Source organism: Argopecten irradians, chromosome 6 (assembly GCF_041381155.1).
Source record: "Argopecten irradians isolate NY chromosome 6, Ai_NY, whole genome shotgun sequence".
Taxonomy (NCBI): domain Eukaryota; kingdom Metazoa; phylum Mollusca; class Bivalvia; order Pectinida; family Pectinidae; genus Argopecten; species Argopecten irradians.
Window position 1 is genome coordinate 15,075,062 of NC_091139.1, and position 12,624 is coordinate 15,087,685.

General features: G+C 34.5%; 1 protein-coding gene across 1 annotated transcript in view; it reads left to right on the forward strand.

The window, feature by feature from the left end:
- The window catches only part of LOC138325109 (nuclear transcription factor Y subunit gamma-like), a 22,320-nt gene extending 16,789 nt beyond the window's left edge, over positions 1–5,531 (forward strand). The window contains exon 10 of the mRNA XM_069270543.1: positions 1,471–5,531. Within this exon, the coding sequence (XP_069126644.1) occupies positions 1,471–1,578 (108 nt within the window). The 3' untranslated portion in view covers positions 1,579–5,531. The remainder of the gene's footprint in view (positions 1–1,470) is intronic.
- The last annotated feature ends 7,093 nt before the right edge of the window (positions 5,532–12,624 follow it).

The window sequence follows — 12,624 nt, forward strand, 5'->3', positions numbered from 1 at the left end:
ACAGTTTGGTTCTCAAGTAAGTATTTCTCATCTCATCTCTTACAACCTGACCAATCACAGTTTGGTTCTCAAGTAAGTATTTCTCATCTCATCTCTTACAATCTGACCAATCACAGTTTGGTTCTCAAGTAAGTATTTCTCATCTCATCTCTTACAACCTGACCAATCACAGTTTGGTTCTCAAGTAAGTATTTCTCATCTCATCTCTTACAACCTGACCAATCACAATTTGGTTCTCAAGTAAGTATTTTATCATCCCATCTCTTACAACCTGACCAATCACAGTTTGGTTCTCAAGTAAGTATTTATCATCCAATCACAGTTTGGTTCTCAAGTAAGTATTTCTTCATCTCATCTCTTACAATCTGACCAATCACAGTTTGGTTCTCAAGTAAGTATTTCTCATCTCATCTCTTACAACCTGACCAATCACAGTTTGGTTCTCAAGTAAGTATTTCTCATCTCATCTCTTACAACCTGACCAATCACAGTTTGGTTCTCAAGTAAGTATTTCTCATCTCATCTCTTACAATCTGACCAATCACAGTTTGGTTCTCAAGTAAGTATTTCTCATCTCATCTCTTACAACCTGACCAATCACAGTTTGGTTCTCAAGTAAGTATTTCTCATCTCATCTCTTACAATCTGACCAATCACAGTTTGGTTCTCAAGTAAGTATTTATCATCCAATCACAGTTTGGTTCTCAAGTAAGTATTTCTCATCTCATCTCTTACAACCTGACCAATCACAGTTTGGTTCTCAAGTAAGTATTTCTCATCTCATCTCTTACAACCTGACCAATCACAGTTTGGTTCTCAAGTAAGTATTTTATCATCCAATCACAGTTTGGTTCTCAAGTAAGTATTTCTCATCTCATCTCTTACAACCTGACCAATCACAGTTTGGTTCTCAAGTAAGTATTTTTCATGTTATCTCGTACAACCTGACCAATCACAGTTTGGTTCTCAAGTAAGTATTTCTCATCTCATCTCTTACAACCTGAATAATCACAGTTTGGTCACATATTTCTCATCTCATTAACCAGTAGATATGGAAAGTAACTCTGCTGAAGTTGAATAGTACCATCTTTCAATATTGAAATTGGTACAAATATATATAATTTGCTTCCACATACTTTAAAAAAAAAAAGATAGTATACAGATTTGAAAGACTTTGTCAGTTCTGAAAAATGGCATTGTTCACAAGAAAATTATAAAACTGATCATTTTTTTGCAAAGATTCAGTATACATCATTATCAATTTCTAACAATTCTCTTTGTGAAGAAAATCCACAGAATCTACATGTATATTTGACATAAATTTTAGTTGTATTTGAGATATTTTGAAAGGATTTTGTAGGAAATTCATTTGGAAATTTTAAGAACTCAACATAGCAAAAAATGATACTGTTGCTGATGTAATTAATTACATGTATGAAGGAATAAATGTTTATAATTTTGTGTTAATAGCAGGTGTACCAGATCCAACAGTTAGCCGGGGGACAACAACAGGTCTACATACATCAGACCGCAGGGGCAGACGGTGACCATGGCGACGGGTCACAGGAGGCAGCATAACGGGGATAGATTCTGCGCATAACAAAATATGACATGTTGTACTCAGTTCAGCAAAGTGCCAATATTGAGGTTGTCAACGCTCTGGATGAGACCCAATCTCCTCAGATAGTGGTATAAATAGTACCTTATCTCCAACGTTATTGGTAGATTCCTGGTATTCTGGCCATGTTGGATATCATTGATGTGATGCAGCATAAAATCTGAGAACAAAAGTTTCAATTTTGGTGAGATGATATGATTGAAGATTATAATTTCATTTCTGGTGAAGATTTCATCAATGGATGTAGGTTATCAAAAACTGAAACAGGTTCAACATCCTGGAGAAAAGGAGAAAAGTCATTCACTGTGTGTAAACCTAGCAGTCAATGAGGTAATTAAAACCTAGATCTCAAGATGGCATTTACAGGTTAAAATGGGTATGCAAATTAATGTGATATGTACTTACACATTAAAATCAAATCTGCATTAAATTTTTAAGATCTGACATATTGCTTCATGCTTAAAAACATACGGTATTTTGTATATTGAACATTTCATCATGCTTTTATTTGTTGGAAGACTTTTTCTATCATTGTTATGTACAGTAGTGAAAGTTTGAAGTATGTTAACTATGTCCCACAGGGGCCTGTCACAATATATGATGTTGAAGGGTAATATGGTCATAAAGCAACTCAACCCTAAACCCATATATTGTGACAGCCACCTGTGATATGTCTTGCAAGTGTGTGGAAGGTGAGGATGCAATAGAATGTGCATTAAAAAATTGTGTTCATATGATTTTTAACTCTTATAATGCATCAATTTCATGATACCAAATTGATACAACTGAATTATGATTTGACATTGATATTTTTCCCACATCCTAATGATAATGATGTCATATTTTCATGTGATTTTTCACAATCGCCTGAAGGTGGGACTCATCAACAGTAAATCATGCTTTACCTACCTCTATTTGGTATCTTGAAACCCCCGTAATGAAACAAAATAATTTACATAATTGTTACCAGGAGGCGTTTATTATATTGGATGAGTGCAAATAGCAAGTGCCATGAGAGGTTGAGTGGTATGGTTCTAGACTTAGTTTGACTAATGCATTTACAGGTCGATTTGTCAATATAGTGTCATTAATTAGGAGATTTAATAGTTATTTGTGATCACTTTCTCATATAAGCTCAGTTTAGCACACAGAAAACGTCTATTAGTGTATAAATTTCTTTACATTGGTTTTTGTCTTGCCAATGGTTAAAGTGTGATAATAAGACCATATGGTATCTGCGGTCGCTGCATTTATTTAGAAACGTTATTCACCAAACTTGGAATAGTCCATCCCTATTTTGATGCATTCAGAATCTTGAAATTCCTGGTGCTGCAATCAGTGAAAGGAACTCCATTTCACACTTCATTTTTTTGACACTCCAAATTTTGATAATTCATTATATTTATACGAGATGTACCACAAGCACATAATATAATACTGGTAAGAAAAAGGTAATGGCAGCCATAGTATGGACAAGACACATCATTATGTGTAGTTCTTGTTATTAAAAACTTAACAACTCCTACTATTATTATGTCATTAATGATTCTTAAATTTTATTCTATCCTAATAGCTAGGGAAAATAATTTTTATAAGTGTTTCAGTCGAAAATTGCTCTAGATTTGATAATCTTGCCTTTTGAGAAAAATATGAGTATGTATGGTATGTGCAGATCCTTAATGATAGAAAATATATTTATAAATCTGGTAAGATTCTATTCAAATTGATTAAATATTTGCCCTATGAGATTTACCAACAAATGTCAATGAAATTCCATGTATTGTATTATTTTAGAGAGTTATGTCCCTTTACTAGTATTTATCAATGGTGACACAATTTTGCTGCACATGTAACTACATTGCCTTGATTTACATCATTTGTAACTTAAGATAAATACTAATTGGTCTGCTCCTTCTTTTTTTTTTGAAGAGAAAAAATACCATTTGTCAGCAATGGAGCATCTTAAAATAATATCATTATCTATGCACAATTCCTTAAAATCCCCTCTGCTTCTAAGTAGGGAGGAGTTCATGGAACTGCATGGAGATATGTGGGGAGTTTATGTGTTAAATGGCAGTCATGAGTATGGGTCATAGGATACATATTACACTAGAGAACTCTACTGTCTTAAACCTGACAGCATGAATCACATGAAAATATCATTCAAATTAATATCAAATAATGATTTGTGTTCGCTTGTAAAAGTATGGCGTGACTTACCAAAAAATAAAGATAGAAAAAATCTATTACAAAATTCTACCACTATTTCCATGTTTGTAATTATAAATTGCATTGATAGACAGACATTTTTTTTTCTATAAACACAATGTTAGTTTTGGTGCCATAAACTTGAGGGTAAAACTGTTTAATTCATTCACCGCTTTGTTTTTCCACTATTTTTGTTCAGCATATTATCATTATATGTTCAACACAGAAAACATACCAGATACAATAGGTTTCCACTGAGACTTTGGAATCATCAGATGGTGAGAAATTAATACATCTTACTGATTTCGTTCTGTAGTAAATAAAGTGAGAGACAAGTACGCGTTACCAATGTCTATGAGGTCCTGTCATGTCACTTTACTTGATTTATGTTCCCTTCGGATGTCACAGGGAGGTAGGGTATGTTATGTCTTGCACTTATTTTTGTATTTCTGATATTTATGGATGTCACCATATTTGGTTACTTTTGTAAACATTATTACAAGAACAAATTATTTTTTGTCACTATCTTTTGGAATGAGAACAAAATCATAAAAAATTTACAGAACATATCTATTGAAGAGAAATTTTACAACAGATGGTCCTAGATGGTCTTGCTTCTAACCTTAAATGTTATACAATTAATAACAGAAAGTTTAGGAGAACATTTAACTGCGTTAAAACCTTAAAGATCGTAAATACCAGTACTAAAAATGTGTTACAGTGTAAAAAGTTAAACATTGTCCTAAGTAATGGATAGTATGGATACACCCCTAAGCCCAAAATGTCCAGATTACATTTTTTCTGGACTATGGAATTCCATCTACTTACATAAATATTTTATTATCAAATTTGGTTCCTGACATATCCCTCCAGATTGTGAGTTTTCCAGATTATTGGCGTCCAGATTTTTCGCTTGCCCATTTTATATATGAGAATGCCCGCAAAACAGGCATACACACTACAGAGAATCTGTTCCAGATTATTCTGGAGTATATGTGTGTTGCTGTCTCAGTTCACCTTTTTATACAAAGTGTAAAAAGTTTACACATGTAGTATCATGTTACCTGGTAACTTAGGGTCCCGATGTCAAATTGGGACAAATTTTTACCACACCAAGGCACTTGTACTACTGAGGGAAGAACCACTGAGGCATCAATTAAATAATGGCTTCTGAAATAAATCGTCATGGCCATGTGGCTTACATTTATTTATTCATAAAAAAATTAATTTTGAAGCTAAATATATGATATAACACTTTTGCTAAAAGTTATAGTATATATCATGTTTAATTGGAAGCTTGCCAAATCTAGACACGAGCGCACTTCCTAATAAGATAACAAATTACCTAGGTAGTTAAATGAGCGGAAAAGACTTCTTATATTTCACGTTTCAATGAAGAAACATAATACTAAATTGTCACATTATTTGACTTATCGCTAAAGCATAACAACACATTACACTTACAAAGAAAAGTGTTATTCAGGATATACCTGTATAATGCCATAAACATGTCTCTGTGTTTTAAACTCTGCAACTGCAAAAATATTAGACGGACGCAGAGTTAGAATTCTATCAATGCTGTTATTTAAGATGTTCTGGTATTTTATTTTATTACATTGTGTCCAACACAATCAGTTTTTTGTTGTTTATTTGTTTTTGTCCATATTATTATTTATAAAGAAAATAAATCTGTACATTTTGTAAACCTGTTTTCTTGTTGTTGATTTTCGCATGATTTTTATACACATGGTGTATTATCTAATTGTTCTTCAGTCTTTTCCCTCAAATGTGAGCAGCTATTTTGGCCATTTTATGATATGAAGATTAATATGGATATAAGTGTCAATCTATATAGTGTAATGTCAGTGAGGATGTTTTCTTCAAACTACATATTTAGATGGGAAAAGCAATGATTTAATCTTAGATATTAATGTACGCATAAGTGAAAGTTTTCCTTACATTACCTGATAAATGAATTGAATGCTTCAATGATTTACTCATACTGAAGAGCCAATGGACATGATCATACTGAGATCATACTGAAAAGTCAATGGACATAATCATACTGAGATCATACTGAAAAGTCAATGGACATGATCATACTGAGATCATACTGAAGAGTCAATGGACATGATCATACTGAGATCATACTGAAGAGTCAATGGACATGATCATACTGAGATTAATGAAACATCAATGGACATGATCATACTGAGATCATACTGAAGAGTCAATGGACATGATCATACTGCGATCATACTGAGAAGAGTCAATGGACATGATCATACTGAGATCATACTGAAAAGTCAATGGACATGATCATACTGAGATCATACTGAAGAGTCAATGGACATGATCATACTGAGATCATACTGAAGAGTCAATGGACATGATCATACTGAGATCATACTGAAGAGTCAATGGACATGATCATACTGAGATCATACTGAAGAGTCAATGGACATGATCATACTGAGATCATACTGAAGAGTCAATGGACATGATCATACTGCGATCATAGAGAAGAGTCAATGGACATGATCATACTGAGATCATACTGATGAGTCAATGGACATGATCATACTGAGATCATACTGAAGAGTCAATGGACATGAACATACTGATATCATACTGAAGAGTCAATAGACATGATCATACTGAGATCATACTGAAGAGTCAATGGACATGATCATACTGAGATCATACTGAAGAGTCAATGGACATGATCATACTGAGATCATACTGAAGAGTCAATGGACATGATCATACTGAGATCATACTGAAGAGTCAATGGACATGATCATACTGAGATCATACTGAAGAGTCAATGGACATGATCATACTGAGATCATACTGAAGAGTCAATGGACATGATCATACTGAGATCATACTGAGAAGAGTCAATGGACATGATCATACTGAGATCATACTGAAGAGTCAATGGACATGATCATACTGAGATCATACTGAAGAGTCAATGGACATGATCATACTGAGATCATACTGAAAAGTCAATGGACATGATCATACTGAGATCATACTGAAGAGTCAATGGACATGATCATACTGAGATCATACTGAAAAGTCAATGGACATGATCATACTGAGATCATACTGAAGAGTCAATGGACATGATCATACTGAGATCATACTGAAGAGTCAATGGACATGATCATACTGAGATCATACTGAAAAGTCAATGGACATGATCATACTGAGATCATACTGAAGAGTCAATGTAACATGATCATACTGAGATCATACTGAAGAGTCAATGGACATGACTTCATACTGATATCATAGAGAAGAGTCAATGGACATGATCATGCTGAGATCATACTGAAGAGTCAATGGACAACTCATTACTGATATCATAGAGAAGAGTTAATGTACATAATCATACTGAGATCATACTGAAGAGTCAATGGACATGATCATACTGAGATCATACTGAAGAGTCAATGGACATGATCATACTGAGATCATACTGAAGAGTCAATGGACATGATCATACTGAGATCATACTGAGAAGTCAATGGACATGATCATACTGAAGAGTTAATGTACATGATCATACTGAGATCATATTGAAGAGTCAATTTACATGATCATACTAAATAGTCAATGTACATGATCATACTGAAGAGTCAATGTACATGATCATACTGAGATCGTACTGAAGAGTCAATGGACATGATCATACTGAGATCATACTGAAGAGTCAATGGACATGATCATACTGAGATCATACTGAAGAGTCAATGGACATGATCATACTGAGATCATACTGAAGAGTCAATGGACATGATCATACTGAGATCGTACTGAAGAGTCAATGGACATGATCATACTGAGATCATACTGAAGAGTCAATGGACATGATCATACTGATATCATACTGAAGAGTCAATGTACATGATCATACTGAGATCATACAGATGAGTTAATGGACATGATCATACTGAGATCATACTGAAGAGTCAATGTACATGATCATACTGAGATCATACTGAAGAGTCAATGGACAACTTCATACTGAAATCATAAGAGAAGAGTCAATGGACATGATCATGCTGAGATCATACTGAAGAGTCAATGGACAACCTTCATACTGATATCATAGAGAAGAGTTAATGTACATAATCATACTGAGGATCATACTGAAGAGTCAATGGACATGATCATACTGAGATCATACTGAAGAGTCAATGGACATGATCATACTGAATCATACTGAAGAGTCATGGACATGATCATACTGAGAAATCACACTGAAGAGTCAATGGACATGATCATACTGAAGAGTTAATGTACATGATCATACTGAGATCATATTGAAGAGTCAATTTACATGATCATACTGAATAGTCAATGGACATGATCATACTGACGAGTCAATGGACATGATCATACTGAGATCATACTGAAAGTCAATGGACATGATCATACTGAGATCATACTGAAGAGTCAATGGACATGATCATACTGCGATCATAATGAGAAGAGTCAATGGACATGATCATACTGAGATCATACTGAAGAGTCAATGGACATGATCATACTGAGATCATACTGAAGAGCCAATGGACATGGTCATACAGATATCATAGAGAAGAGTCAATGTACATGATCATACTGAGATCATACTGAAGAGCCAATGGAACATGAAATTATACTGCGATCATAGAGGAAAAGTCAATGGACATGATCATAACTGAGATCATACTGAAGAGTCAATGGACATGATCATACTGAGATCATAGAGAAGAGTCAATGGACATGATCATACTGAGATCATACTGAAGAGCCAATGGACATGATTATACTGAGATCATAGAGAAGAGTCAATGGACATGCTTCATACTGAGATCATACTGAAGAGTCAATGGACATGATCATACTGAGATCATAACTGAAGAGTCAATGGACATGATCATACTGAGATCATACTGAAGAGTCAATGGACAACTTCATACTGATATCATAGAGAAGAGTCAATGGACATGATCATACTGAAAAGTCAATGGACATGATCATACTGAGATCATACTGAAGAGTCAATGAACATGATCATACTGAAGAGTTAATGTACATAATCATACTGAGATCATACTGAAGAGTCAATGGACATGATCATACTGAGATCATACTGAAAAAGTCAATGGACATGATCATACTGAGATCATACTGAAGAGTCAATGGACATGATCATACTGAGATCATACTGAAGAGTCAATGGACATGATCATACTGAGATCATACTGAAAAGGTCAATGGACATGATCATACTGAGATCATACTGAAGAGTCAATGTACATGATCATACTGAGATCATACTGAAGAGTCAATGGACAACTTCATACTGATATCATAGAGAAGAGTCAATGGGACATGATCATGCTGAGATCATACTGAAGAGTCAAATGGACAACTTCATATGATATCATAGAGAAGAGTTAATGTACAGATCATACTGAGATCATACTGAAGAGTCAATGGACATGATCATACTGAGATCATACTGAAGAGTCAATGGACATGATCATACTGAGATCATACTGAAGAGTCAATGGACATGATCATACTGAGATCACACTGAAGAGTCAATGGACATGATCATACTGAAGAGTTAATGTACATGATCATACTGAGATCATATTGAAGAGTCAATTTACATGATCATACTGAATAGTCAATGGACATGATCATACTGACGAGTCAATGGACATGATCATACTGAGATCATACTGAAGAGTCAATGGACATGATCATACTGAGATCATACTGAAGAGTCAATGGACATGATCATACTGAGATCATACTGAAAAGTCAATGGACATGATCATATACTGAGATCATACTGAAAAGTCAATGGACATGATCATACTGAGATCATACTGAAGAGTAAATGGACATGATCATACTGAGATCATACTGAAGAGTCAATGTACATGATCATACTGATGAGTTAATGGACATGATCATACTGAGATCATACTGAAGAGTCAATGTACATGATCATACTGAGATCATACTGAAGAGTCAATGGACAACTTCATACTGATATCATAGAGAAGAGTCAATGGACATGATCATGCTGAGATCATACTGAAAGAGTCAATGGACAACTTCATACTGATATCATAGAGAAGAGTTAATGTACATAATCATACTGAGATCATACTGAAGAGTCAATGGACATGATCATACTGAGATCATACTGAAGAGTCAATGGACATGATCATACTGAGATCATACTGAAGAGTCAATGGACATGATCATACTGAGATCACACTGAAGAGTCAATGGACATGATCATACTGAAGAGTTAATGTACATGATCATACTGAGATCAAATTGAAGAGTCAATTTACATGATCATACTGAATGGATCATGGTAGTCAATGGACAAGATCATTACTGACGAGTCAATGGACATGATCATACTGAGATCATACTGAAGAGTCAATGGACATGATCATACTGAGATCATACTGAAGAGTCAATGGACAATACTGAGATCATACTGAGTCAATTTACATGATCATACTGATAGTCAATGGACATGATCATACTGAGATCATACCAAAGAGTCAATGGACATGATCATACTGAAGAGTCAATGGATGATCATGACGAGTCAATGGACATGATCATACTGATATCATACTGAAGAGTCAATTGACATGATCATACTGAAGAGTCAATGGACATGATATCATACTGAGATCATACTGAAGAGTCAATGGACATGATCATAACTGATATCAAACTGAAGAGTCAATGTACATGATCATTCTGATATCATACTGAAGAGTCAATTGACACGATCATACTGAGATCATACTGATGAGTCAACGGACAATATCATACTGAGATCATACTGAAGAGTCAATGGACATGATCATACTGAGATCATACTGAAGAGTCAATGGACATGATCATACTGAGATCATACTGAAGAGTCAATGGACATGATCATACTGAGATCATACTGAAGAGTCAATGGACATATCATACTGAGATCATACTGAAAAGTCAATGACATGACATGATCATACTGAAGAGTCAATGACATGATCATACTGAGATTGTACTGAAGAGTCAATAGACATGAACATACTGATATCATTGTACTGAAGAGTCAATGGACATGAACATACTGATATCATACTGAAGTGTCAATGGACATGATCATTCAAAAGAGTCAATGGAAATGACCATACTGAGAAAAAGATGTCAGTTACAAAGGGATCTGGAAATTAGTTAGTTTATAAAATTATAGCCCAAAGAGCCCCATTTTTAGACATTTTTGGGGTTTATAGTTTAAAAAATTGGTAAAAAATCTATTCTTCATTGTACTAGTCAAGATCACTTACTTCATGTCAATAGGCCTAGGAGACTGAGCTTTTTGGGTTTTTTTTTGTTCAATTGCCCTACAACAATACCATACAAATATTAACAGATTTGCCGTATTCAACCCAATAAGCGCCCACGGCTTTTTAATTTTGAAAAAAAAATGGTCTGTTCAAACAAAATTACTGCAAATCTATACAGTTTTATGTAGTTTTAGTATTTATTTATGCCTGGCCAATTGAAATTGAGGCCTGAAATGTGTGAGGGGCACTTATAGCGACATGGGCAATTATTGGGTCAAATATGGTATTCAACTTAAGGAGTGACCACCACTTCTTAGTTAAATAAAACATAATCACGATCTCATTTTTCTTGTATAAATCATACAAATGTCTTCATCACGATGTGTAAGTAAGGTGAAACCCCTGTGTAGAGATAAAGTATCAGACTGCTACTTCATCTACAGATATGCATGCAGGTTGGGCACTCCGTCAAAATTATAGCTTTTGAGGAGCTGGCCTCTATCAGTAGTACTATTAGTGTTACAAACATCAGAGTTGGGATTTTTTCATATCTGTTGATGTATTGCTGCATGGTAACAGTGATGTCACCAGGATTCTCTCTCTGTAAAGTTGTTATGGCTTGTACATTTAATTTTACTTTCACTACACTGTGAAATTGATGGATTCAAAAATTATGTATGCTGATAACCTCTATGTCCACATCATAAGACATATTACACAGATAATGTATTGACAATGGTTCAAGTACATTTGACAGTTTGAAAGTTCCAAAATATTATCAGCAAATATATTATACATATTGTCCTTTCGATGGTTCTCCAACAGGATTCTAATTGAAGTTGTTCATGGTTTCTAACGTTCACAACCAGTTTTGGCAAACCATTCCAAATATCCACTAAGTAAACGAGTCTATAGAACGAATATACGTACCCGGCCTACTATACCCTTCGGTCTAAAGACGACACAATCTTCTGTCAAAAAGTCTTTTGAGCTACAATGCAATATTGCAGCTAAACGAGTCCCCACACCCCAAAGTTCTGAACTACAATAGATTGGGGGTGACTTTAGTTTAAAGATATATAGATCGATTATATTTGTTAAAACAGTATGATAGGGGGAAAAACCGAGTATGGATGGCTAAATACCTGTCCAGTGGTCAACCTACTCCAAAAATGTTTTAGGTACAGCATGACGAGACACTATATTGAAACATTATGTTTTGTCGATTTCGCCGTCAGGAATTTCTCCATGTTGTGCTTCTAATATCATTGGATCAGGGCCCAATCAGGATTTTGCTGATTATTCTGAAAGGTTCCAACTACCTGAACTGATAAATATAGTGTTGGAGCAGGTTGATATATACTTTGCTACAATTCTCATATATCTTCAATACATGATGTATGTTGTTTAAAAGGACAT